At 35.7% G+C, this 25,770-nt stretch overlaps 1 protein-coding gene across 15 annotated transcripts in view; it reads left to right on the top strand.

The window, feature by feature from the left end:
* CCDC171 (coiled-coil domain containing 171) overlaps window positions 1-25,770 on the top strand; it is a 576,357-nt gene that overhangs the window by 523,478 nt on the left and 27,109 nt on the right. The window contains exon 26 of one of the 15 annotated variants that reach the window (XM_077148127.1): window positions 8,938-9,016. The exons of 12 other annotated variants lie outside the window; for them this stretch is intronic. In XM_077148127.1, coding sequence (XP_077004242.1) covers window positions 8,938-9,000 — 63 coding nt within the window. In that variant the 3' untranslated portion in view covers window positions 9,001-9,016. Of the gene's footprint in view, window positions 1-8,937; window positions 9,017-17,875; window positions 18,379-19,064; window positions 19,169-25,770 lie in introns of those variants that run through there. 2 more of the 15 variants (XM_077148123.1, XM_077148128.1) reach the window with 2 other exon arrangements.

The raw sequence follows: 25,770 nt of genomic DNA, 5'->3' as shown, positions 1-25,770 counted from the left end.
TTGCCCTGTAACTTTGCAGGGCATCTGCTATTAAAATGCATTGATTAGAAGGGAATGGAATCCCGAAAATTGGAACGGGACATGCAGATTGATAATGACGCTGGGGGGGACATTGAAACCCTATATTCTACTGAGTCTTTGCCAGATAAACCTGAGGAACCAGCCACCCAACCTCCACTCTTCCCTGTGGAACCAGCCTTCCAACCTCCAGCCTGCCCTGAGGAACCTTCCATCCAACCTCTACCTGAGAAGATTAAACCTGCTATGCCAAATAAACTACCTCCCCTGAGGAAATAGCTCTCCCTCCTCTGTCTGAAAAGATTATCTCTATTTCACCTGATGAAACTGCAGTAGAATGCCCTGAGGTAGATGGATTGCAAGACACTTCTAATTTTTCTTGTGACTCACTCCCACTACCACCTCTTTTCTTCCAGATGTATAACTAGACTGAAGTTCCAAAAGTCTCCAAGAAGTGAGGTACAAAGTGTGACTTATGAGGAGGTGCATTGTACTCCATTGAAGCTGCATGATTTTTCCAATTTTTATAGACAGAAATCAGGGGAATATGTGTGAGAATGGATATTAAGGGTGTGGTATAACAGTGAAAGGAAAGTTGAATTAGGCTGAATTTATTGATATTGGGCCCACTAAGTAGAGATCCTGGATTCAGTGTTGTACCTTGAGGGGTTAGAAAGGGACCTAACAGTTTGTTTGGGTGGTTGTTTGAAACCAAAAGGTGGCCTACATTGCTGGAGGTTGAAATGTCAGAACTGCCCAGATATAACATAGATGGGGGGATCCAAAGGCTTAGAGAAATTGGAATGTTACAGTAGATTTATCTTGTAAGACCTGCTCATACATTCAAGAATGTCCAGAGGACATACCTTTCACCAGGACTGTGAAGAATAAATTTGTGAGACGAACTCCATCATCTCTGAAAAGCTCTGTGGTTGTTCTCCTCTGTAGGTCAGTTATTCTGTGGGAACTGCCATATTTGAACTTGGATCCTTAAACACAACGGTGATGATCAAATCCTGGGTTGGCAGAAGACAAGTGGCAGCACTTAATCAACAAAGAAAAGGTGGATGTGGCTACTGTAATGGACAGCAGACTCAAAGTAGCAACCAAAATAGTCTGACTCACAGAAACCTATAGCAGTGACTGGTTGATCACGGGGCACCTAGAAATAAAGTAAATAAGAATCTACTAAATTTTTACTTGATCTTTATAAACAGAGGAGTTCTAGGTCAAGTGAACAGAAGTCTAACTTGAATTACAAAAACAGAATCACAGCTCCTTAATCAATTCCCAGACTTGAGACAGTTTACTGACACAAGCTGTTGAATGAAGGGAAGGCTGGGTCCTTTGGGGAAGGACCCTATAACACCGTCAAAAATTTGTACTGGTAGTCTTCCTCTCAGCATTCCCCCAAAGAATCCTATGGCCTTTTACCAGGATTACTATGCATTGGGAAAAAGAAAACGATCAAACATTTCAGAGATTATTAGACACTGGCTTGGAGTGGCGTTAATTCCAGGAGATCCAAAATATCACTCTGATCCACCAGAGTAGGGACTTATGGAGGTCAGGTGATCAATGGAGTTTTAGCTCTGGTCCATCTCACGGTGGGTCCAGTGGGTCCTTGAACCTATTCTGTGGTTATTTCCTCCAGTTCTAGAATACATAATTGGAATAGACATACTCAGCAACTGGCAGAATCCACACATTGGTTCCTTGATTGTGGAGTGAGGGCTATTATCATAGGAATGGCCAGGTGGAAAGCCACTAGAAGTTCCCCTACCTAGCAAAATGGTAAATGAGAAGCAATGTTGGATTCCTAGAAAGATTGCAGATATTAATGCCACCATGAAGGACTTAAAGGATGTAGGGGTGTCAATTCCCACCACATCCCTGTTAAATTCTGTTTGACCTGTGGAGAAAATAGATGGATCTTGGAGGATGACAGTGGATTATCAAAAACTTAACCATATGTTGACTCCAACTGCAGCTATTGTTCCAGACATGATATAATTCCTTGAGTAAATCACCACATCTCCTGGTACCGGGGATACAGCTATTGATTTGGAAAATGCTTTTTTTTTTTCTCAATTGCTATTAGTGAAGACCACCAGAAACAGCTTACTTTCAGCTGGTAAGACTGAAATCTAGTCCGCAGAGACCTTGATCCCACAAGACATCACATTGGTCTATTATGTTGATTGGAGCTAGTGATTTATTGATAAAACATTTTGCATATTGGGGTGGAAGATAAATCCAACAAAAATAAGGGATCCTCCAACCTCAGTGAAATTTCTAGGTGCTCAGTGGTGTGGGATATCCTTTCTATGGTGAAGAGAAACTGTTGCATCTGGTCCTTCCTACAACCAGATAAAAGCCAACACTATGTTGGCCTCTTTGGATTTTGGACACCACATATCCTTCATGTGGGTATGCTACTCCAGCCCCATTTACCAAGTGACCTGAAAAGCTGCTGGTTTTGAGTGGGGCCTGGAATAACAGGAAGCTCTGCAACAGGTCCAGGCTACTATGCAAGATGCTGTGCCACTTGGACCGTATGATCCACAGCTCCAGTGTTGCTAGAAGTGTCAGTGGCAGACAGAGATGCTGTCTGGAGCCTCTTGTAGACCTCTGTAGGAGAATCAGAATGCAGTCCCTTGGGATTTGGAGCAAACCCTTCCCATCCTCTGCAGGTAACTACTCTCCTTTTGAGAAACAGCTTTTGGCTTGCTACTGGGCCTTAGGAGAGACAAAACACTTAACCATGGTCCACCAAGTTTCCATGAGGTTTGAGTTGCCTGTTGTTGTCTGACCTACCAAGTCACAAAGTTAAGTGTGCACAGCAGCACTCCATCATAAAATGAAAGTGATGTATTTGAGTTGGGGCTCAAGCAGGTCCTGAAAGCACAAGTTATATAAGAAAGTGGTTCAAATGCCCATGGACTCTACTCCTGCCATATTACCTTCTCTATCACAGCCCACAACTATGTCGTCTTGGGGAGTTCCTTATGATCAGTTGACAAAGGAAGAGAAAATCCGGACCTAGTTTACAGGTGGTTCCACAGGGTATACAGATACCACCCAAAAGTGGACAGCTGTAGTACTATAACCTCTCTCTGGGACATCCCTTAAGGACAGAGGGGAAGTTCCAGTGGACAGAATTTCAAGCAGTGCACCTGGTAATTAATTTTGCTGAGAAGGAGAAATAGCTGGAGGTGTGTTTGTGTACTGATTTATGGGCTATTATCAATGGTTTGGATGGATGGTCTAGGACTTAGAAGGAATATGATTGAAAATTGGTGACAAAGAGGTCTTGAGAAGAGGTATATGGAGAGATCTTCCTGAGTGGGCAAAAAACATGAAGATAATTATGTCCGCCATGCAGCTCACCAGAGGGTGACTTCATCAGAGGAAGATTTTAATAATCAAGTGGTAAGATGACCCATTCTGTGGGTACCAGTTACCCTCTTTCCCCAGCCACTGTGTCATCACCCAATGGGCCCATGAACAAAGTGGCAGTGGTGGTAGGGATGGAAGTTATACATGTGCAACATGGACTTCCATGTACTTACATCATGGAAGGGGCAGCAATATGTTCTAAGTGGAATAGACACATACTCTAGATGTAGCTTCGTCTTCCCTGCATGCAATATTTCTGCCCAAACTACCATCCATGGACATAGAGAATGACTTATTCACCATCATGGTATTCTACATAGCATTGCTTCTGATCAGGAAACCCACTTCACAACAAATGAAATAAAGGAATAGTGTCATGCTCTTGGAATTCACTGATCTTACAATGTTCTCCATCATCCTGAAGCAGCTGTATTGATAGAATGGTGGACTGACCTACTGAAGACTCAATTATGGTGCCGACTAGGTGGCAATATTTTGCAGGGCTGGGAAGTGTTCTCCAGGAGGGTATGTATGCTCTAAATCAGCGCCTACTGTATGGTGCTGTTTCTACCATAGCCAGGACTTATGGGTCCAGGAATCAAGGCATGGAAATGGGAGTGCCACCACTAGCTATTACCCTTAGTGATCCTCTAGAAGAATGGAAAATTGAAATAACATAATCCAGGCAGGACTGTCAAAGGCCCAGAAACTTCAAGAATGAATGTTCATGCCATCTCATCAGGCCAAGAACCATGGTCAACTGAGTTGTTTGCTGAAAGTAAAGGGACTATGAAATGGGTAGTGGAAGCAGGTAGTTATATATATGAGCTATGACCATGTGACCTGTTACAGAAACAAGAACTGCAATGAATATATGAATATTTCTTCCTTGTTTTGTTATGAGTATGTTTGTATATGTACATAAAGAAAATGTCACTTTCTTTTTTATTTTATCCCCTTATCATATGTATTAGATTCATGTCATAGTATTTAAGTTTATAGGATATCAAGTTTAACAGTGAATATAACCTAATAATTTCCACCCTTTCTTGGGGAGACTTTATGCGTTTCCAATTGCACACAGGACAGTTGACTGTTGTTAGTTGGAAAACATAATTATTACTCTTTTTATTTAGAGATTAAGTATGATTTAAAGTGATGTTCATGGCTGCCAAGTGGACAAGGGGTGGACTGTGATGGTTAGGTTCATGTGTCAACTTGGCTGGTTGTGGTGTCCAGTTGTTTAGTCAGGAATGCAGTGGCCTCATTGTTACTGTGGAGATATTTTGTGGATTTAAATCATCAGTAAGTCAATTGCATCTGTAGCTAACTAATCCACAGTCACCTGAGGAAATTGCCATCAACAATGAGAAAAATCTCATCCAATCAGTAGAAAGATTTAAAAGGAAAAGTGATGAAGAGAGAACTTCAGATCCAGTCAGAAGAGAGAACTTCCATCAGCCAGCTTCTCCTGGAGAATTCATCAAAATCCTTCACTGGAGTTCCCACCTTGCAGCTTGCCCTACAGAATTTGATCTTACCTATCCCCACAATTGCAAGAGGCAATTCTTATGAAGATCTCATTATATTTACAGATATCTCCTGTCAGTTTTGTTTCCCTAGAAGATCCGTTCTTCAGTGATGTTGCCTTACAAGGATAGAGTAAGGAATGGTAATAATGGAAATTTCAAATTCTGATCAGTGTTACCAATTTTTACTGCTTAATAATTAAGTTGTTAATGTATATATAATATAAATGGTATCTTGGCAACCTAATGCTGTAATTTTTCCCATCAGTTCAAAGGGTAGCAGTAACTAAATATGCTTCTGAGTATCTCTCTTGCTATTTTATCTTTCTTACTAAATTGAGTTCTGTGAGGACTTCCATTGGCTGCTAGACATCTATACTTCAATTTTCTGCAAATAGTTCAAACCCATTGAGGTCCCAAAATGAACATGTACAACTGTACTATGTCCCACCTTGCTGAATCCTCCTCTACCTGCATTTCTTCTCTCTAATGGCATTACTATATACCTAGTTGCCCAAGATAGAACTCTTACCATTTTACTCTACTTTCCTTTTACCACCAATATTCAATCAGTGTCTAACTCTTATTATTCCTACCACTACAGATCTCTTAGATCCATTGTCTCCTTTCTAACCTTGTGGTCACATTGCTTTTAAACTAGGCTCTTGTAGTGGTCTTCCGATTAGTTTCCCCATATCTAGTCTCTCCCATTCCATCCTGTCTGTCCCATTATTGTCAGAGTTATCTTTCCAAAACACAGATAAAGTCAGATCACAGCTTTACTCAAAAAACATTTTAGCTCTGCATGTTCCTCATAATAAAGTATAAATTCCTTAACATTGACATTCAGAGCATATTCTGACTCTGTTTTTTTTCCATCTCACAGTTGGCAAGGGTTTCCTTTGTTATCGTCATTTATCACTGTGTTTACCTGTCTGAGCAGTGTAGAGTAGTTTGACTTAATAAGTCATATATATATATATATATATATATATTACCATTTTGTGAGTTCTTGAGGTGATCGCTTATTCATTTTTATAATCCATTATAGTGATCTGACTTTAATATATGCTGGTGGATTTGAGTTGAAATTAACTGGAAGAGCACTTCTTCCATAATATTTGTTCAATATATACTTGCTATTGAACATATACATTGTACAAACCAGTTTCCCCCTGATTTTTCCCAGATGAGATTTTCTCAAACTAATTCCCATCAAACTGTTTTTATAGCATTCTCTAGCAAACAACTAACAAGAACAAATAGAAAAATGTATATATTATTATACCTATAATTAAAATTTTAAATGAATACTATCAAATAATATAAAATGGACATTCTTTTTCCCCCTTCACTACACTTTCTAAAGACAAGGAAACAACCCACAAAATCTTGTGTGAAAGAAAAACATTCTTTTCAGCATACAAATTGAATAATTTTAAACATTGTCATATTTTTGGGATCCTTGCTTCTCTATATGAACACATATAGACATTCACTGATCATGTATAATACCTTTTACCTTTGTGGTGAGTCCTGAGGACATATTTGTTGATGACAGTGATATACCAAATGAACTATACCTGGCCCTAGCAAAAAGTAAGAGCAGTTAAGGTTTATTTTAGAAACAGGGGTGTAATTTACATAAATCAGTAGAAAGTGTAGTTATTTTCAAAATAGATTTCTTTGAACCTTTACCTCATACCACATGTAAAAATTAATTCAAAATGGAAGGAAAACCAAAATATAAGAGCTTAAATGTTAAAACTCTTAGGAGGAGACATAGAGATATTCTTCATGGCCGTGGATTTGGTATTGTTTTCTTAGATATGACACCAATATCAAAGAAACAAAATAAAGAAAATTAGATAATTTAGGCCATCAAATTTAAAATTTTTATGCATCAAATCACATTATCAGAGTGAAAACAACCCACAGAATGGTTTAAAATAGTTGCAAAACATATCTCTGATAAGGGTCCAGTATCCAAAATATATAAAGAACTCTTTGAATTCAACACAAAAAACAAACAATCCATTTTAAAAATTGCTATAGTACTTGAATAGACATTTCATTACAGAAGATCTATAAATGGTCAATAAACACGTGGCCAAAAAACTTAACCTCAGTAGTCATTAAGGAAATGCAAATCAAAACTACAAAGAGATACCACTTCACACCCCTCGGATGTCTATAATAATAATAAAAAATTAAGAACACCGTTGTGTTCTTAATTCTTACACAAAACAAGTGTTGGTGAAGATATAGAGATATTGAAACCCTTACATTTTGCTTGTGGAAGTGTAAGATGGTACAGCTATACTGGAAAAACTGTTTGGCGATTCCTCAGTAAGTTAAATTTGGAGTCACCATATGACCTTTTAACTGCATTCCTAGATACACTCAAAACACTTGAAAACAGATGTTCAAACAGAAACCTGTACACTTCTTGTTTGCCATGCGGGAGACCCGGGTTTGATTCCTAGCACACACACTTCCAAACAAACAAACAAAAAAACCAACAAAAACAAACAAACAAAAATTCAATAAATCGTGCTACAATAACAGGATACTCACATGGAAAAAGAAAAGAATGAAATATGACCCTGCCATATAGCATACAAAGAAAACCCCCCCAAAACTGTACACTAGTGTTCATAGCAGCACTATTCATAATAGCCAAAAGGTGGAAACAATCAAGGGTCCCTCAACTGATGAATGAATAAAAAAATGTGATGTGTCTAGTCAATGGAATATTATTTGGCAATAAAAAGTTTGGTACAATATGAATGAACCTTAAAAACATTATGCTAAGTCAAAGAAACCAAACACAAAAAAATATATGTTGTATGATTCCTTTTATATGAATGTTCAAAATAGGCAAATACACGGAGAAAGACATAAAGCAGATTTGTGGTTGCAGGGCCTGGCTAAGGGAGATGAGGAGTGACTACTTAATGGACACAGGATTTCCTTTTGGGCTGATCAGAATGTTCTGGAACTAGATGTTGGTGATGATTGTGCATTGTGAATATATCAGTGCCACTAAACTGTATGTAATAAATTTATGGTATGTGTATTTTACCACAATAAAAAAATATCTTCTTAGTTCTTGGGTGGTATGAGAAAAGCTAGATTGTCACTTACACATGATGGCATTATGTTGTACAGAATAGTAGCCATGACGGTCACAGCAAACTTGGGTTCTAGATCAAACTTTGCTATTCACCACAAGGCTTTGAAAAATAGATCACGCAATCTTCCTGGATCTTAGTTCTCCTTGCTATAAAATGAAGGATTTCAACTAGATGAAATCTTAATTCCCTCTCAGCTCTAAAATTCTTCAATCAGTGTTTTAAATACCTACTTGAACACTTAAAAATTATACCTGTATGCTTTGACTTTTTCTTATTTTACAACAACAAAATGTGTGTGCTTCTACATTTATAATACTATACTTACGTATTACATTTGGTTATATTCAACACTAATAACACATTTACAAATGTATACCAGATATATAAATCTCACAATATAACTTGTAATTAGGTAGTCAAAAGTCCCCAAAGTAATCTGAAAATGTAATGGTATATTTATAAGGAGTATTTCCTTTTTTATGCAAAGTTTTTTGATATTCAATATGTTAGGAATGTGAACTTTTAACTCATCAAACTATTGTAACATATTTGAAAATTATAGTAATTTGATTAAAATGTTGCCTATAAGGCAAAAGTTTTAGTTAATAGAATCCATATGTAATTAAAATGCAGAACTAAATGTAATCAGACTCCAGTGACTAGTGCCTTCATATTGATAGTTTTACAATGGCCTCTGGGGTTAAAAGTTTAAATGTTACAGAATACAACAACACTGCAGAAAACATTTTAAATCGGCAGTTTAGCTGTTTTAAAGATATCAACACAGTTACTTAATAAGTTGTGACTGTCATATCCTAGATTCTTATCATTTTAGGAATATGTTCTGTCGGCAGGTGTTAGAAGTACATGACTGGTGTGATGGTAGAAGACCCTCACTCTGCAACGTTGTTACATAAACAGCCCAAGATGAAGGTGTCTGCTATGAGCTAAGCCATGACCCTCTTTTTTTTCTTTTTTAATAACACAATTGCTTACTTGGGGTGAATTCATTTGAATCGTATGAATGTTATAGACAATACTATGCACCAAGCCACAAAAAAAGTTAAAAAAAATTTCCTGAACTTAAAAAAAATTATTTTCTCTGGACAGTTTTAAGAGTCGACATCCTGTGTTAGAGTTCTCTAATCATCACCAGCACAATTTATAATCAGAACACACAGAGAGCCAGTTCAGACCAGCTCATCTGTTGATCTTGGCAGAGGTTCTTCATCTCACTGTGTGCAGCTGCCACTTGAGAGTTGGGGGACTCAGCAGAGAGCCAGAGGAGGGTGGGCTACAAGGCTGGTCAAGGCACGAACACATAGGCCTGCTTCATTTCAAGTTTTATGTTGCTTAAAAAAAAAAAAGTCTTTCTTACTTTACTTCCCCCATCCCTTCTTTTTAACCTGAAATTAAACGAGGACCTCTCATGAGCCACTATGCTCCAGGCATAAGAAATTGTGATGTCTGGCTTCCAGAAACTGTCCCGTCAAAATGTGCTTCTGATTAGGTGGCTTAATTACAGCTGTGAAAACAATGTTGATTTAGGCCCCAAGATTCCAGGACATGTCAGCCATTATTAGCTTGGACTGAAGCCACCATTTGAAAACTCTGTACCACTAAAGTCACCGTGCTTGACAACTTTTTATTTAGACAGAAAAGTTGCCAGAAGCAACACATTTTAAGCAAAATATTGTTTGATGCATAATTTCAGCTGCAACACCATCAGTGACCATTAAGGAGATAGTTAACTTTGCCCTTTACTAAAAACAAGAGGGTTCTATTAGTAAAAACAGTAAGTTTTGAATAGTGTTTTAAAAGAGTTGACTGACATAAGAATTAAATTTAATTCCTTTAATTCAGTTTTATTTCAAATCCAGCATGTTGGTTTAACCACGCAATTTTATTACACCTAAATTTTCCTGACAGTTTCATTTGCTGTTAGGAAATAAAATTGTAATTTTTTCAACATGGGAAATGAGGGCTAGTTTTGAAAATGTTATGTTTGAAATTTCCCTTGCCTCTAGCTGGTTCAGACACAGCCTCAGTTTACTTCTGGAAGGAAAAAGACCTTGTTAAATAGTTTTTAGCATTTTAATATAAATGAGGTTTTTTCATAGTGAAAAAGCTTTTTAGGCTTATGTATTTACACCTGCAAGGGAAGTAAATGTTAATAATTAGATGGTTCCAATATTTTGAACTTTTCAATGCAATTGTTACTGATATCATAGTCGTTATAACTACATATTTTAAGAATTCCAACTCTTTTATTTTAGCATCTCTAATATTTCCCTTAGATGCTGTAAGTTATTTTTCATTTGCCAATACTTTAAAAAGTAGACAAAAGTGTATGACAGCTGAGCAGCAAGCATAAAGGGTGATAATTATTTGGAAGAGACTTGCTCTGAAATTCATGGTTTATGCCAAACCTTATGCCCAAGGGAAAGCTAAATGATTTCTTTAAAATGAAATCTCCCACACCCAAGACATTAAATCCAACCATGTGGGTGGCCAAGGCACATATCTTTCTACTGGTAAGACTTACTGAACAATTAACTGGCTCACTCTGAACCGTGTATGGATTAGAAAGAAATGTGCCTCAACTTTTTTCCAAGTTGAGTTAAGAGTTAATACATAGGTACTTAATTGTGAAGATTGGATGGATGAATAGAGGAGTTCATAATACAGTGTGTGGATCTTCAAAGAGAAAGCTGGGCAAGTAATTCAAAATAGTAATCCCATAATCTAAATACTATCAGTAATATTTCTAAATGTCAAATACTATAAAGAAATTGTACATCAATTATATATTCCATCGCTCTCATCTCATGTAATATACTCTTTATATCAGTCTTTTGAGAGAAATATTATTCTCCCATACTGCAGATGAAACAACTTAGGCCTAGAAAGGATGAGTAACTTGCCCAAGATCATGCTGTTTAGCGTCTAGATTGGAATTCCTATCTGCATGTCTAAATAAAACCCATGCTCTAAACTAAAGATGAAAGCAATCAGATATATTTCTTGGAAAATGGATTCCAGGATATGAAACAAAGATATGTTAAGAATGACCGACATTACATTGAGTATGCCTTCGGACTGTTATAGACAAGAGCATTTAAACTTTAATAAAAGTTTTACAGTTCTCTGTGCAACAAAGAAAAAATTTTTATTTCAATAAAATGTACTGTATACAAAGACAGACAAATTCACTAGGTCTATGATTGAGGCCTTTTGCCTAGAACAAAAGGACCTTCCTCTTTCCTTTTGAAGTTGCCTTATGCACAGAGAATTGAAAAGTGTGCATCCTTCCATACTATGCTGGTTTGAAGTTTGGATATATTGTGTTTGTTCTTAAGATTATATGTTAGCTGAGGAAATGGAAAGAAATAGCTGTCTTACCTTCTCAGAACTGTAACTTAGGGCATACTTTGATAGAATCTGAATTCAGCTTATCTTTTGAATGTCCTTTTGTTCTCAATATTTGCTTGACACCAATTATAAAGATACTGTTTCAGAATGTGAGGGGCAAACTAGGGTTAGAGGGCTTTGTTTTTCTAGTCTCTACCATCTTATTTCTGATGAGTTCTAACTGAAAATATTAATTTGGTTAAAAAAATATGCCATATAGATTATATAGAGTATTTATTATATTTAACTTTTTCTTGACTGTTTTTGATATATTATTTTGTTAATCCATCCTGATGGTTTATGATTTGATTATAAAAATATTTTATTAAATAACACATTGGATATTATAGACTTTAATGATTATAATTACGTGCACCCTAACAGGTTTTGCCTTGTCCTGATAATATCATTTTTTTGAGAGAGAAAAAGTCCTACGATGGAGCTTTAAAGAAATAAATCCATGTTCATACTATATCTACCTCTATATATTCTTTTTTATTTTCAATTTGGTTAACATACCATGATATCTATATATTCCTATTGTTTTGAGGCTTGTAATATTTTGGCTATGGAATAATCTTTTCAAATATATTAGTTCATGTGCTTATATTTCCTGGTCAATATTTATTTAAATATAAAAATCCACTAATTCAATGCTAAGTGTTTTTTATAAGCAAGGGAAAAACAAGAAGTTCAAGGAAAGGTTATTAAAATAATATTACTTTCATTCTAATATTGTTTCTTCTCTTGATGGCATTACTAAATAAAGGACATCAGGTATGTAGTAATACCTTTTAGTAATGTTTCAAAAGAGTTTAAGATGGTAACTATTGCAGTACTAAGGAAGCAGAAAAAATATATGGGATTTATCATTTATTAGAAAGAGTCATTTTTAATCTCAGAACATCTTATTTATCCCTATCTCAGGGTGGGAGAAAGGGAAGCCTCAAGAATGGATTTTTCACTCCCCACCCCTGCTCTAAGCAGGGCAATTTTACTTTTATCTCATTTAGATATTAAATTTCTGAAAAGAATTTCAGTAACAAAAGAAGTAATTTTAATTCCATTAGACTGTAAGTGCCATACTTGTAGGGGATTGTTCTAGTCCTAGGTATTAGCACAATACCACGTACATAAGTAATTGTTTGTTAGAAATCCCATTACAAATTCCAAAGTATGTGATCTAACCTAAAGTTCATCAACCTATTTGAAAGTTTAGATATCAAAAAGCCAAGCTTGTAGCTGGAATTGGTCCTGTGTCTTTGTGGGTTCAGAATTTCTTTTTTATTAAGGTCATTTGTTATGTCATGTTATTATTAAAAATGTCATGCTTCTATGGTATCTCCCACCTCCTTTCTTAAGGGAAGGAAAACAGAAATTTACTGTGTATGGTTATATGTGAACTATTCACCTAAGATCAGGGATTGTGTCTTTATTTATATCTTATTCAGTGCCTATCATCTATTGGGGTACAATAAATAAATAATGTTGATGGTAAAGGAATATACTAGTAGATCATTCGTTGCCCTTAAAAATAATAAAAAGAATAGTAGAAATATTAAGTTCTAAGTTCAGGTGAAGAGAATTCTTTAGGATATGTTTTTGAGTTTAGTAGAAATAATTTCTGCAAAAAATAGTCTTTATGTGTTGATATTCCTTATCTCTAGGAAAAAAATTCTGATTTATTTTTCTTTACCATAAGTAGTATAGAGAAAGACAAAAGGTTTTATAGGAATTTTAAACTATTATCTAAAGTTCCTGGGATCTTAATTGTGAGGTAGAATGTTAAGGTAAAAAAAGAAACAGAGCCATTCAAGAGTTTGGTAATAAGAATGTCTGCCCACCTGAGGTCCACCCTGAACCCTGACCTTCACTGAACCCAAACCAAACTGTGTAATGCTACCTGTCTTGTTAGCTCTATTTGATGTTCTTTTCACTTTGAAAATTTCCTGTTTCACTTTAAGTTCATGGCAACATAATAATTATTCTATTCTACATGTTATGTCATTGCCACTGACAATATTCAAGGCTCCTATTTCTCTGCATCCTTGCCAATACCTGTTATATTCCATTTTCAAACTAGTAGCCATTCTAGTGGGTGTGACGTGGCATTTCATTTCAGTCTTGACTTGAATTTCTTTAATGGCTAATGATGTTGAGTATCTTTGCACATGCTTATTAGCCATTTGCCTAGCTTCTTTGAAGAAATGCCTATTGAAGTCCTTTGCCCATTAAAAAAATGGGTTGTTTGTCTTTTTACTATTGAGATAAATTGGTTTTTGAGTTATCAGACTATCCTATTTTTACTCCAGCTCCTTCAGAGGTTACAACTTGGTCCAGATACTGTCCTCGGTTTTGAAGAAGTCTTGAAAGCATTACTAAATGCTCTTTTTTAGTGATTCTTAATAAGTTTATAAAAAGGATCAGGTCCCTAGAAATAACTTACCTTCTTTAGGGGGTATTTTAGTTTGTTAAGCTGCCAGGATGCAATACACAAGAAATGAAATGGGTTTTAAAAAGGGAATTCAATAAGTTTACAGTTCTTAGCTATAAAAATGTCCAAACTAAGGCATCTAGGAAAAGATACCTTAATTCAAGGATGACCGATGGTTCTGGAACAGCTCTGTTAGTTATGAAGTCACATGGGTAGCATCTACTGGCCCCTTGCTTGTGGGCTCCTTTGCATTCCTGTGGGGGTTTATCACTTTGTTTCTCCATGGCTGACTTTCATCTCTTGGCTTCCTTGGCTCTCTCCAGGTTCTGGCTTGCTTAACATCTCATGGCGATGTCTCCTGGGCTCCAAGCATCTCCAACATCTGTGCCTCTGTTCTCCAAGGCTTGGCATGTGTGTCAGCTCTCTCACTCCAAAATGTTTCCTCTTTTAAAGCACTTCAGTAAACTAATCAAGACCCACCTGGAATGGGTGGAGTCACATCTTCTGCTAATCAAAAGTTCACACCCACAGTTGGGCATGGGGCATCTCCATGGAGATAATCTAATCAAAAGTTACTGCCCAACAATGTTGAATCAGAATTAAAAGAAATGGCTTCCCCCACAAGATTGTATCAGGATTATAATATGGCTTTTCTGGGGGACCTAATAGCTTGAAACCAGCACAGGGGTCTACCAGATGATTACTACCCATTCACTCTAGACTTGTACCTGTAGAAGTAGGTCAAGATCAAGCCTGAAGGCCTAAATACATTTATGATTCCAATAAATCTGTGGTCCAAAAGTCAGGTAATATGTTTTCTTCATTCTTATGGCCTTAGCTCCGACATTGTGCCCGATTCATTACTAAGTGCCAATTCACTGACTCTTGAATCAGTGAGTTCTGTTTCCTTTTGAAGAGTATTCAAATCTTAGGACTCTTTCTCTCCCCATATTTTATGCAAAAAACACGGTTGTATCTGCACATGTATTGAATTTAAAAAGGCGTAATGAAGAGTTGCTGATTTGATATAACTTATAATGTAGTTGGTGAGTCAGGACAAACTCAACATAATGCAGTAAGATGATAAATTCTCACTGGGTTTGAAAAGACAGATTTATTTGTACTTAGGCAGTTAGGGACTATTTTTGAAGGGATGATAGGGTTTGAACAATGAATTTCAGGGAAAACTATGTAGCAGAGACAGGTTACCTCTGGCCTATATGCAATCAAGGTCAAACTATGAATTGCTTTTTTTCTCAGTAATGATATTTTGTATTTGTTTCTGTAATTCTATACAGTTTCAAGATATGTCCTTATAATAACTTCACAACCTTTTTGTAAGGTGTTATTTGTGAAATTCAGAAAGGTTGGGTGTTTTGCCCAACATCATTCAGCTAGTATGCCTAAGACCTGAGATTGCTGGCTCTTTGTAAACCACTGTGGCCACTACTTTTCTTTGTGTTCTAAGTTGTCTCTACTTTTTTACTGAAGCCCCCTTGTGATCATGCAAAGGATCTTTCTAGAAAAGGTACAGCTATGAACATAAAACAGAGCAGGGTTTGCTTATATATATGGTATTCGAGCCAGAGAGTTGGTATAGAAAAGGAGGAAGGGGAATAGCTTTTCCTGTGTGTAGCAAGCAGCATTCTGAGAACCCTATATGTATTAACTTATTTAATGCAATGGCTCTATGGGTAGGTGCTATTTTTAATTACTGTCATTAACTCCATAGTAAAGCCTGGGTTTGAATGAGGCACTCCACCTCAAGAGCCCTTGTATAGTGGTTAAACATGTGGGCTCTGGAGTGAGGCTATTCAAATCTTGGCTTCACTCTTGTTAATCATGTGATCCTAGTCCAATTAAAATCTCTCTGAGAATGCTTCAGTTTTCTTATATATAAAATGAAGATAATAGTAGCTCTTATCTCTAGGTTTATATGAAAACTAAATGAAAGAATACTTATAGTTTTTGTTATTATTAATATTATTAATGTCATTTCCATTCTGTTCTAATCAATTGAGCATAGAATTGTAATTTATAATTGCTCTCAAGGTAAGAAAGGTGTCAAAGTAAGCAAGTCTCCCTTCTAAGTAGAAAGTTGTAGTTGGAATTGTAAATGTCATTTAGTTAGGTTTCAGGATCTGTTAAATGCTCGTCTTACTGATGGCAGGAGGACATAGTACTTTATGCATTAGTACTTTTGTTCTAAATGGTATTTTAGTACCGTTCTAAATGTTATTTAGTGCTTTTGTTCTAAAGGGTATTGCTTTTTTGGTTTGTTACATGAGCATTATAATCTTCCTCAATTTTATTGTATAAATAAAAGCTTATAATAAAATTATGTTTATTTAAAAAGTGAAGAACATTATCTTAACAAATCAAGCTACTTTGGGATTTGGGAGAGACAGCAAATTACTATAACATGAATTTAAACAATGGAACAAGAAGTGATGTGTATCACCACTCTTACAATCCATTTCTGCATATATTTATTAGGAAATTATAGTTGCACATATTTTATAGAAATTCCTAGACTGTAACGTTAGTAGACATTCAAAATTTCTTTCTTGGGGTGCTTGTAGAATTTTTGAATAAAAGTTTATCGTGATATCACTTAATATATTTTAAACACCCCCTCGTCTTTTTTGAACATATTTGATTTGTAATGAAAATAAAATATTCATCAAATGGAAATGAAGAGACAAAAAGGTTCATTCACTTTACAATGTGACTATACTTCAAAAAATATTTGCTCCATTTTCTCAGTAACATTTGAAGACTAAATATGTTGCTTCACTGGATATGGTTTTTAGTGACAATGATCTTTAAAAGTTAATTATGCTTGGGCGGGCAGTGGCAGAGGTCTCGTCTGCCATGCTAGAGACCCAGGTTTGATCCCCAGTGCCTGCCCATGACAAAAGAAAAAAAAAAATTAATTATGCTTAGGCAGTGCACAAGGTTTTGCTGAACTAATATTGAAGTTATTATGTAAAACTGCCTGAAATAGAATGGTATAGATGTTTTGGGACCAAAAAATGTAAGAATAATAAATTCATTCCCTCTCATGTTAACAGTTGGTAAGTTAAATGTGGGTTTACCTTTACAAAAGTCATTATTCAAGGTAGCTACAAACTGAAATTGAATTAAAAGTTTGGCAGATTATTATTTATATTCTGATATTCATAAGTAATTTTTTATTAGTCTATTTTCTGATTTATGTTTATTTAAAAGACATACAGTGTCTTAAATTTTGCCATTTGGGGGGTATTTCAACCAAGGAAGCACTCCTTTACTTTGTTCAATTGCTTTGGGATGGAAAATGTAAATTGACGTTCAGGAAGGAAAAGGTAATTGATAAATTTTTTTAAAAGTTATCCAAGTAAGACCTTCATTTCAAATACACCATTCACATTCCATTAAAAATGAGATCTTTTTCAAGTTGGGTTAAGCAAGCCATCAAATCCTTAAAGTAAAAGGAAACATTAAAAAATGCCTTTGGAACAATAAAGATCAGCTTTCTTATTTATGCTGGTTCTGTTATCTGTTCAGAAGAAACTCTAAGAAACTTCCAAAAATCTTACAATTTGTTTATTTAGGTATATTAAATTTATATTATTTATTTTTAAAACAACTGATACCGTGTGAACTCAAGATTTTCAATCCATCGCTTATATTCTTCATTAACAGTTTTTATTCGTCGTCTCATCCTGAAATTAAGCAAAGTACTTGCTTATTCCTTTATGAAGAATTTATTGAATACCTACTATATATTACATACTTTGCATGTACTAAGGATATAATAGTAAGAATAATAATGGCAGCAGCAACAAATATGTGTTTGTTGAGTGCTTACTATGTACTAGGTACTATGCTGAGAATTTTATGTATATAATCTCATTTAATCCTCATTAAACCTACTAGGGTAAGTTATTATCTCCTTCTTTCAGATGAAGAAACTATTGAGTTTAGAACCTACAATTTGAACCAAGGACTATGTCCCCAGAGTCTTCACTTATAAGTACTACATTATATTACATGCTTAATAGGATGAGATAATGTACTTTCTCTCAGGGATCTAACAGTTTTTGTAAGTAGACAGATATAAATATTTTTAATGAATGGTAATAAGTAATGTTAAGGATGTCGAAGTCAGAAGTGATAACAGTAAGAGGATGGTAATAGTAGACATATAGATGGAAAAGAAGAAATGGATTCTAGACAGATTTATATGGTAAAATAGACAGGATTTCATGAATGGATGGATATGGGAAATGAGGACAAAAGAAGCTCTCCTAGGTTTATAGTCTTGATCATCTGGATAAATGGTGGTGCCATCCACTGACACTGGGAGTACCAGAAAGTACATGGAATTGGAGTAGGGAGGGAAGCAAAACAAGTTCAGTTTTAACCTGTGGAATTTAATTGCCTGTGAAAATTGAGGAGAAGGGTAAAAAAGACAGTTAAATATATATCAGGAGTTCAGAGTAAAGTCTGAGGGTATGATTTGGGGAGTCATTAGGATGCAGATGTCATTAGGATGTAGTTCAACTGGTTGAAGTGGAAGAGATAGTATATGTAGAGGCTGGAGAGAAAATCTTGGGGAACCCCAAAGTTTAAGGCTCAGGCAAAGGAATAGGTCTGAAGCTAAGAAGAAATGGTATTTTGAGGTATAGAAATAGAATCAAAAGTGAGTAATGTCATATAAGCCATCGATGAAGAGAGTGTCAACAGTATTAAAGAAAATAAGACAAATAAGATCTGAGAAATGCCCATCAACTTGGTAATGGAGATCATTTGTGACCTTTGTGATAGTCCTTTCAATGTCATGATGTAGAGAGTCAAATTATTATCCTCAGGACATGTTGTTCATGAAATATTTTAGTAACTATGCCTTTTTTAGTAATAATAATACTTTCATGCAGGCAGTAATGATGTTTTAAGGAAATATAGCTGTTCTTAGGATAAATAAAGCTAAATAGTTGTCATTCGAATCCTTGATAGTGTGGAAAAAGGAATATGAATTCAAGGCAGGGTGTTTTTCTAATTGCCCGGTAATTCATTCATGATACACCCCACCTTGTGCTTCTGGTAAAAATGTGAGCAGTATTCAATATAACACATTTTTATTTCATATAGAAAAAGATTTCCTTCAATTTAAAAGCATGCAACAAAGCACTGTTACTTGAAGGTCTGACTGCAGAAGTTTCAAGAATCTTCTCAGACTCATATAGAATGGCAAGGTATAGTCAAACTCCTTTGTCTGGTGTGAAGAAGTGGTCATTCTGCCTGGGATTAGTTCATGGTGGAGGCTAGATCTGCCCATTTCTGTAATTACAATTTTGCTCTGATTACTAATAGGATACATGGAATTGAAATTATAACTCTGTTTCAGTAATCTCTATAAAGAGCTGCATATGGATGTCAATAATAAAGAGATCCTATAAAAATTATGTTTTTAATTTAAAATATTCACACAGTTCTGGAGAAGATGACAGAGTAGGAAGTTGCAGGGCTCATTCCTCCTCCGAGGACAGCTATTGGACAGGCAGAAACTGTCTGAAACTACTGCTCTGGGGCTCCAGAGGCCAGGGGTACACTGTACAGCATGCAAGGAAGAGCAGAATGAAGAGACTGATAAATTGCAATGAAAAACTGAGTAATTCACTCTACCATGGCTGCTGGCCCCCATTTCCCACTCTCAAGGCAAGAAATCTTGCATCCAGACCCTGGTTGGCTGACTGCAGCAGACATAGAGGGATGTGAAAATCCTTCTCCCTAAGAATGAGGGTGGGAGGCACAGCCAAGTGTCAATCACAGCTTTTTGTCTATAAATTTAGATCATTGGGTCCCACTGCTTTAGCCTATCCTGAAGAGAGTCCATTGTGCCATTGTTTCAACTTGCTTCTGACAGGGGCACGGCCTGCAGACATTTAAAAAACACAATGCGTTCTTAGGAATGTAGGAAACAGCTTGCCAAAGACTGCCATCTTCTGGGAAGGTCAGGAAAGCACAGCCTCGGGGAGCTGACAGAAAGGGTTTTGGGTGTCTCTCCTGACCCTCTCCCTAGGGACCTTTGGAACTGGTCTGTGCCCCCTTCATGGATTCATGGCCCTGTTTTGGCTGGAAAATACTGACTAATCAAGTATCAAAGAAGAGTTTCAACATAAAGCCAGTGAACAACAACCCCCGCCCCAAAAAGCAACCCTAGACAACAGAGAGAAACTGACTTTCAGAGTAGACTCATTAAGATAATCAGATGCCTAGATATAAGCAAAAATTGCAACCCATATTAAAAAACTGGAAGATGTGGCCCAATCAAAGGAACAAATGTAAAAGGGGGAGATACAGAATTAGGGACAATTAAAGATGTTCAAACAAATATCTTAAATTAATTCAAGAAGAGGAATGAAAATATGGCTAAAGATATAAAGGATATTGAGAAGACATTGGATGAGCATAAAGAATTTGAAAGCATGAAAACAAGTATAACAGAACTTATGGGAATAAAAGCCACAATAGAAGGGATTAAAAATACACTAGAGTTTCTGGTGCCTGCCCATGCAAAAAAAAAAAAAAAAAAAAATGCACTAGAGGTATAAAGCTGCAGATTTGAACAGGCAGAAGAAAAAAATCAGCAAACTGGAAGATAGGACATTTGAAATCTCACAAGCATAAGAACAGATAGAGAAGATTAAAAAAATTGAACAGGGTCTCAGGGAATGGAATGACAGCATGAAGTGCATGAACATATGTGTCATGGGTGTCCCAGAAGGAGGAGAGAAGGGAAAAGGTACAGAAAAAAATATTTGAGGAAATAGTGGATGAAAGTGTTCCAACTGTTATAAAAGACTTAGATATACATGTCCAAGAAGCAAAATATACTCCAAACAGTATAAATCCTAATAGACTTAGCCCAAAACACATTCTAATTATAACGTAGAATTCCAAAGATAAAAAGAATCCTGAAAGCAAGAGAAAAGCAATTTGTCATATACAAAGGAATAGCAATAAGATTAAGTGCAGATGTTTTCTTGTTAACTATTGGCCATAGCATGCATTTTTAATTTTTCCTTTATATCCCTTTACTACTCACACTTTGTCCACTGTCGAACCATTGAAATAGTTCATGCAAGAACTTATTTATAAACGTAAATTTAATCATTGGAATACATGGTACTATACACACCCTTTCAATCATATTCACCTTCAATATGGTGGTGTTACTTATATACCTGCTAATTAGTTACCATTACTTCTATCCATTCCCTTACATTTAGATTCAACCTCTTTGGGTAGCCTTTCCGCCATCTCTAGCTTTTGTGTACCTCTAGGTCTGCTGTATTCTACAGCATAACCTCTGAGATTACCTTTACCAGAGTTGTAATAATGAAATAATATAGTATCTGTCCTTTGTGATGGATTTATTTCACTCTGCATTATGTCCTCAAGGTTCATCCACATTGTCATATGTTTTGGGACATTTTGTCTTACTGCTGCATAATGTTCCATCATATGTATGTACCACATTTTGTTAATCCACTCATCTGTTGATGGGTACTTGGATTGTTTTCATCTTTTGGCGATTGGAAATAGTGCTGCTATGAACATCAGTGTGCAAAACTCTGTGTCACTGCTTTCAGTTCTTCTGGGTATATACCAAGTAATGGTATTGCTGGATCATAGGGCAACTTGATATTTAGTTTTCTGAGGAACCACCAAACTTCCATAGCAGCTGTACCATTAGACACTTCCACCAGCAGTGCATAAGTGTCCCAATTTCTCCACATCCTCTCCAACATATGTAGTTTCTTGTTTGTTTAATAGCAGCCATTCTTATAAGTGTGAGGCGGTATCTCATTGTAGTCTTGATCTGCATTTCCCTTATAGCTATGAGAATGAGCATATCTTCATGTGCTTTTTAACATCTGTATTTGCTCTTCAGAAATTTTCTATTCATATCTTTAGCCCATTTTATAATTGAGTCATTTGTTCTTTTGTTGTTGAGTTGTATGATTTCTTTATGTACACGAGATATCAACCTTTATTTGATATGTGATTTCCAATATTTTCTCCCATTGAGTTGGCTGTCTCTTAACCTTTTTGGCAAAGTCTTTTGAGGCACAAAAGCATTTGATTTTGAGGAGTTCCCATTTATCTATTTTTTCTTTTGTTGCTTGTGCTTTGGGTGTAAAGTTTAGGAAGTTATCTCCTATTACTAGTTCTTGAAGATGATACTACATTTTCTTATAGGAGCTTTATGGTACTGGTTCTTTTATTTAGGTGTTTGACCCAATTTGAGTTAATTTTTGTATAGGGTATAAGATAAGGGTCCTCTTTCATTTTTCTGGCTATCCAGTTCTCCCATGCTTATTTATTGAAAAGAGTATTTTGTCCTAGTTCAGTAATTTGGGGGCCTTGTCGAAGATAAGTTAAGCATAAATTTGTTGTGGTTTATTTCTGTACTCTCAGTTCAATTCCACGGGTCAATAATTCTATCTTTGTGCCAGTACCATACTGGTACTTTAAAATAAGTTTTAAAATCAGGGAGTGTAATTCTTCATTCTTCTTTTTAAAGTTGTTTTTAGCTATTCAGTGTCTCTTTTCCTTCCAGGTGAATTTGGTAACTAGCTTTTCTAAGTCTTTGAAGTGGATTGTTGGAATTTTGATTGGTATTTCATTGAATCTGACCAATTGATTTTTGACATGGCTGCCAAGTTCATTCAATGGGGGAAAGAATAGCCTCTCTTCGATAAATGGTGCTTTAAGCATTGGATATCCATATGCTAAAGAATGAAAAAGGGCCTCTTTTTCACACTTGATACAAAAATTATCTCAAAATCGATCAAAAACCTAAATATAAGAGCCAGGACCATAAATCTCCTAGAATAAAATGAAGGGAAGTATCTGTAAGGTCTTGTGGTAGGCAATGGTTTCTTAGATTTTATACCCAAAGCACAAGTACCAAAAGAAAAAAATAGATATATGGGACTTCATCAAAATTAAAAACCTGTGTGCTTCAAAGAACTTTGTTCAGAAACTGAAAAGGTAATCTACTCAATGGGAGAAAAGATTTGGAAACCACATATCTGATAAGGGCTTAATATCCAGAATATATGAAGAAATCCTACAATTTAGCAATAAAAAAACCAACCCAATTGAAAATCTGGGAAAAAGATTTGAATAGATATTTTTCGAAGAGGAAATGAAAATGGCTAAAAAGCACATGAAAAGATGCTCATCTCCCCTGGCTATCATACCTACTAGAATGGCCCCTATTAAAAACCAGAAAACAGCAAATGTTAGAAAGGATGTGGAGAAATAGATACACTCATTCACTGCTGGTGAAAAATAGAACGAAAAAGTCCTGCGACTGCTGTGGAAGACAGTTTGGTGGTTCCTCAGGAAGCTAAGTGTAGAATGCCATTTGATCCAGCAACCTGCTATTAGGTATACACCCAGAACTGAAAGCAGGCATGCCAACAGACATTTTTACACCAATGCTCATAGCAACATTATTCACAATTGCCTGAAGATAGAAGCAAATCAAGTATGCATCAACTGATGCATGGATAAACAAAATGTGGAATATACATATGATGGAGTATTATTCACCTGTAAAATGGAATGAAGTCCTGTGTCATGTGACAACAGGGATGAACTCAAAGGACATTATTCTGAGTGAAACAGTCTAGACACAAAAGGATGAATATTGTATGATCTCACTAATATGATCTACTTATAGGAAACAAGCTCATAGAGTTAGAATCTAGAGTATGAGTTACCAGGAGATAGAATGAGGGTAGAGAATAGGGAGCTGATGCTTAATTTGTACAGTTTCTAATTGGGTTGATTGAAAAAGTTTGGAGATGAATAGTGAGCATAATTAACAGTGCTGAATTGTGTGTGAATGTTCTTGAAAGGGGAAGTTAAGGTCATGAATGTCACTAGAAGGAAAGCTAGAGGATAAACATGAAACTGTATAACATTGTGAACCCTGTTTTGTATGATGCTATGATTACTAGTGCAAATCTAAGAATATTCTTTCATGATTTAAACAAATGTACTTTACTTTTGCAAGGCATTAAAGGGTGGTATACACCTAATGCAAACTATGGACTATAGTTAATAGTAATGTTTTAATATTCTTTCATCAGTTGTAATAAAGGTACCACACCAATGCTTAGCATTAACAATAGTGAGTATAAGGGGTATAGGGTTTTCTTTTTTGAGTAATGAAAATGTTCTAAAATTGATTGTGGTGATAAATGCACTACTTTGTGGTTACACAGAGACTGATTGATTGTACCCTTTGTATAGATTGCATGGAGTGAGAATGTATCTCAGTACAACTGCTTTAAAACATCTGTAGGGAGAGATGTAAACTTCCAAAAAATTTTTTATTTTTTTCTTTTCAGAACATAACTTTATAAATGTAGGGTTCAGAAGGCAATGTATTTTATATTACTTCTCTTTTTCCTTGTTTAACATTGATTTTTTCCATAATTTTCATAATTTCAGAATGCAAATAAATGAAAACTGATTATATATTTAGGTTTAAGAACATTGGGAGATAAGAGAAAATGTGCACATTACTCAGATCATTTTTCAAGATAAGCATAATAAATTTTATTTCTTAGCCATAATTTTGAGTTCATTGTATTTCATATGAAAGTCTATGTAGAATGACAAAAAATTATGGAAAATTATTGTGGAAATTGTCATGAAATGCATTTTTACAAATAATGGCTGAATTGTGTCCAAACCTTTCTGTCCTTACTTGTTAGATGCTCTTTTTCTACTTCAAGTCATCTTCAGATAATGCTATTATTAGTGATACGATGGATAAAACTAACGATAAATGGATTCCTTGTCTATATTAAATTTCAGTAGTCCAGAAATCACACTTCTCTCAGAAGAAGTTAAATACTGATTTAAAATTAACCTCAGTTATGGAGATGTCTTGTTGAGCAGCTTAATGCATCACTATAATATTTCCTGGATTCCTGTCTATTTCAATATATGGGATGACTAAATTTCAGTCATACTAGTTCTGAGCACACAGGCAAGAAGAAAAGTAGTTAAACATCTTGCTGTGTGTGAGCAGTTCGAGGGCAGGCAGACACCATGCACCTTGACCACCTATTATGAAGCTTTTTGCTACCCTGTCAAGTGAAAGGGAGTTAATTGGGTGAAGCTGTGGAGCATGTTCGGGGCCTGGTAAAGGGTTGCTTCCTGACAGCTGAATGTCAGCAAAAGCCAGTCAAGTGTAGCTGAGAGACAGAGACCTGTCACAAAGTTCCCACAGACTGGAGCATACTTAGGAAGCTGAAGCACAATTCCGTCTCACTTTCTCCCTTATTGAATCCAGGCACCTTTAGAGATTTTACACTGTATGTGTCAACTCTTGTTCTCTAAGCTGTTTCCCCCTAACTGTCCTGCATTCAAATGATTGAACAAAAGATGCTAATGTTTAGCAAAGTGAATGTAAATTCTCTCTTTTCCCCCTTTCTGCCCAAGCAGGTAGACATTCAACTGAAAGCAAATTTTGAAGGTTTATATAAAAAATTAGACTGTCTCCAAATTTTAGCTTATAATAGAATCATTTTCTCAATAGAGATTAAAATAGATAATTAAACAGTAAAAAAAAATGCATTTTTTCTCTTATATGGAAAATCTAGCCTTGGGACTTCTGCATGGAAGTCCAAATAATGGACACATTTGCCAGGATAACTTTCTTCTTGTCTTTTGTTGCAGTTTTCTTTCCTTCTTTTTCAAAGTGTCTTAGAAAATGCCATAGTGATAGCCACCAGAAGGTAAAGAAGAATAAATATAGAAAGGAACA

This window comes from Tamandua tetradactyla, chromosome 2, assembly GCF_023851605.1.
Source record: "Tamandua tetradactyla isolate mTamTet1 chromosome 2, mTamTet1.pri, whole genome shotgun sequence".
Lineage (NCBI taxonomy): Eukaryota > Metazoa > Chordata > Mammalia > Pilosa > Myrmecophagidae > Tamandua > Tamandua tetradactyla.
This window is presented reverse-complemented; position numbering and strand designations above follow the sequence as displayed.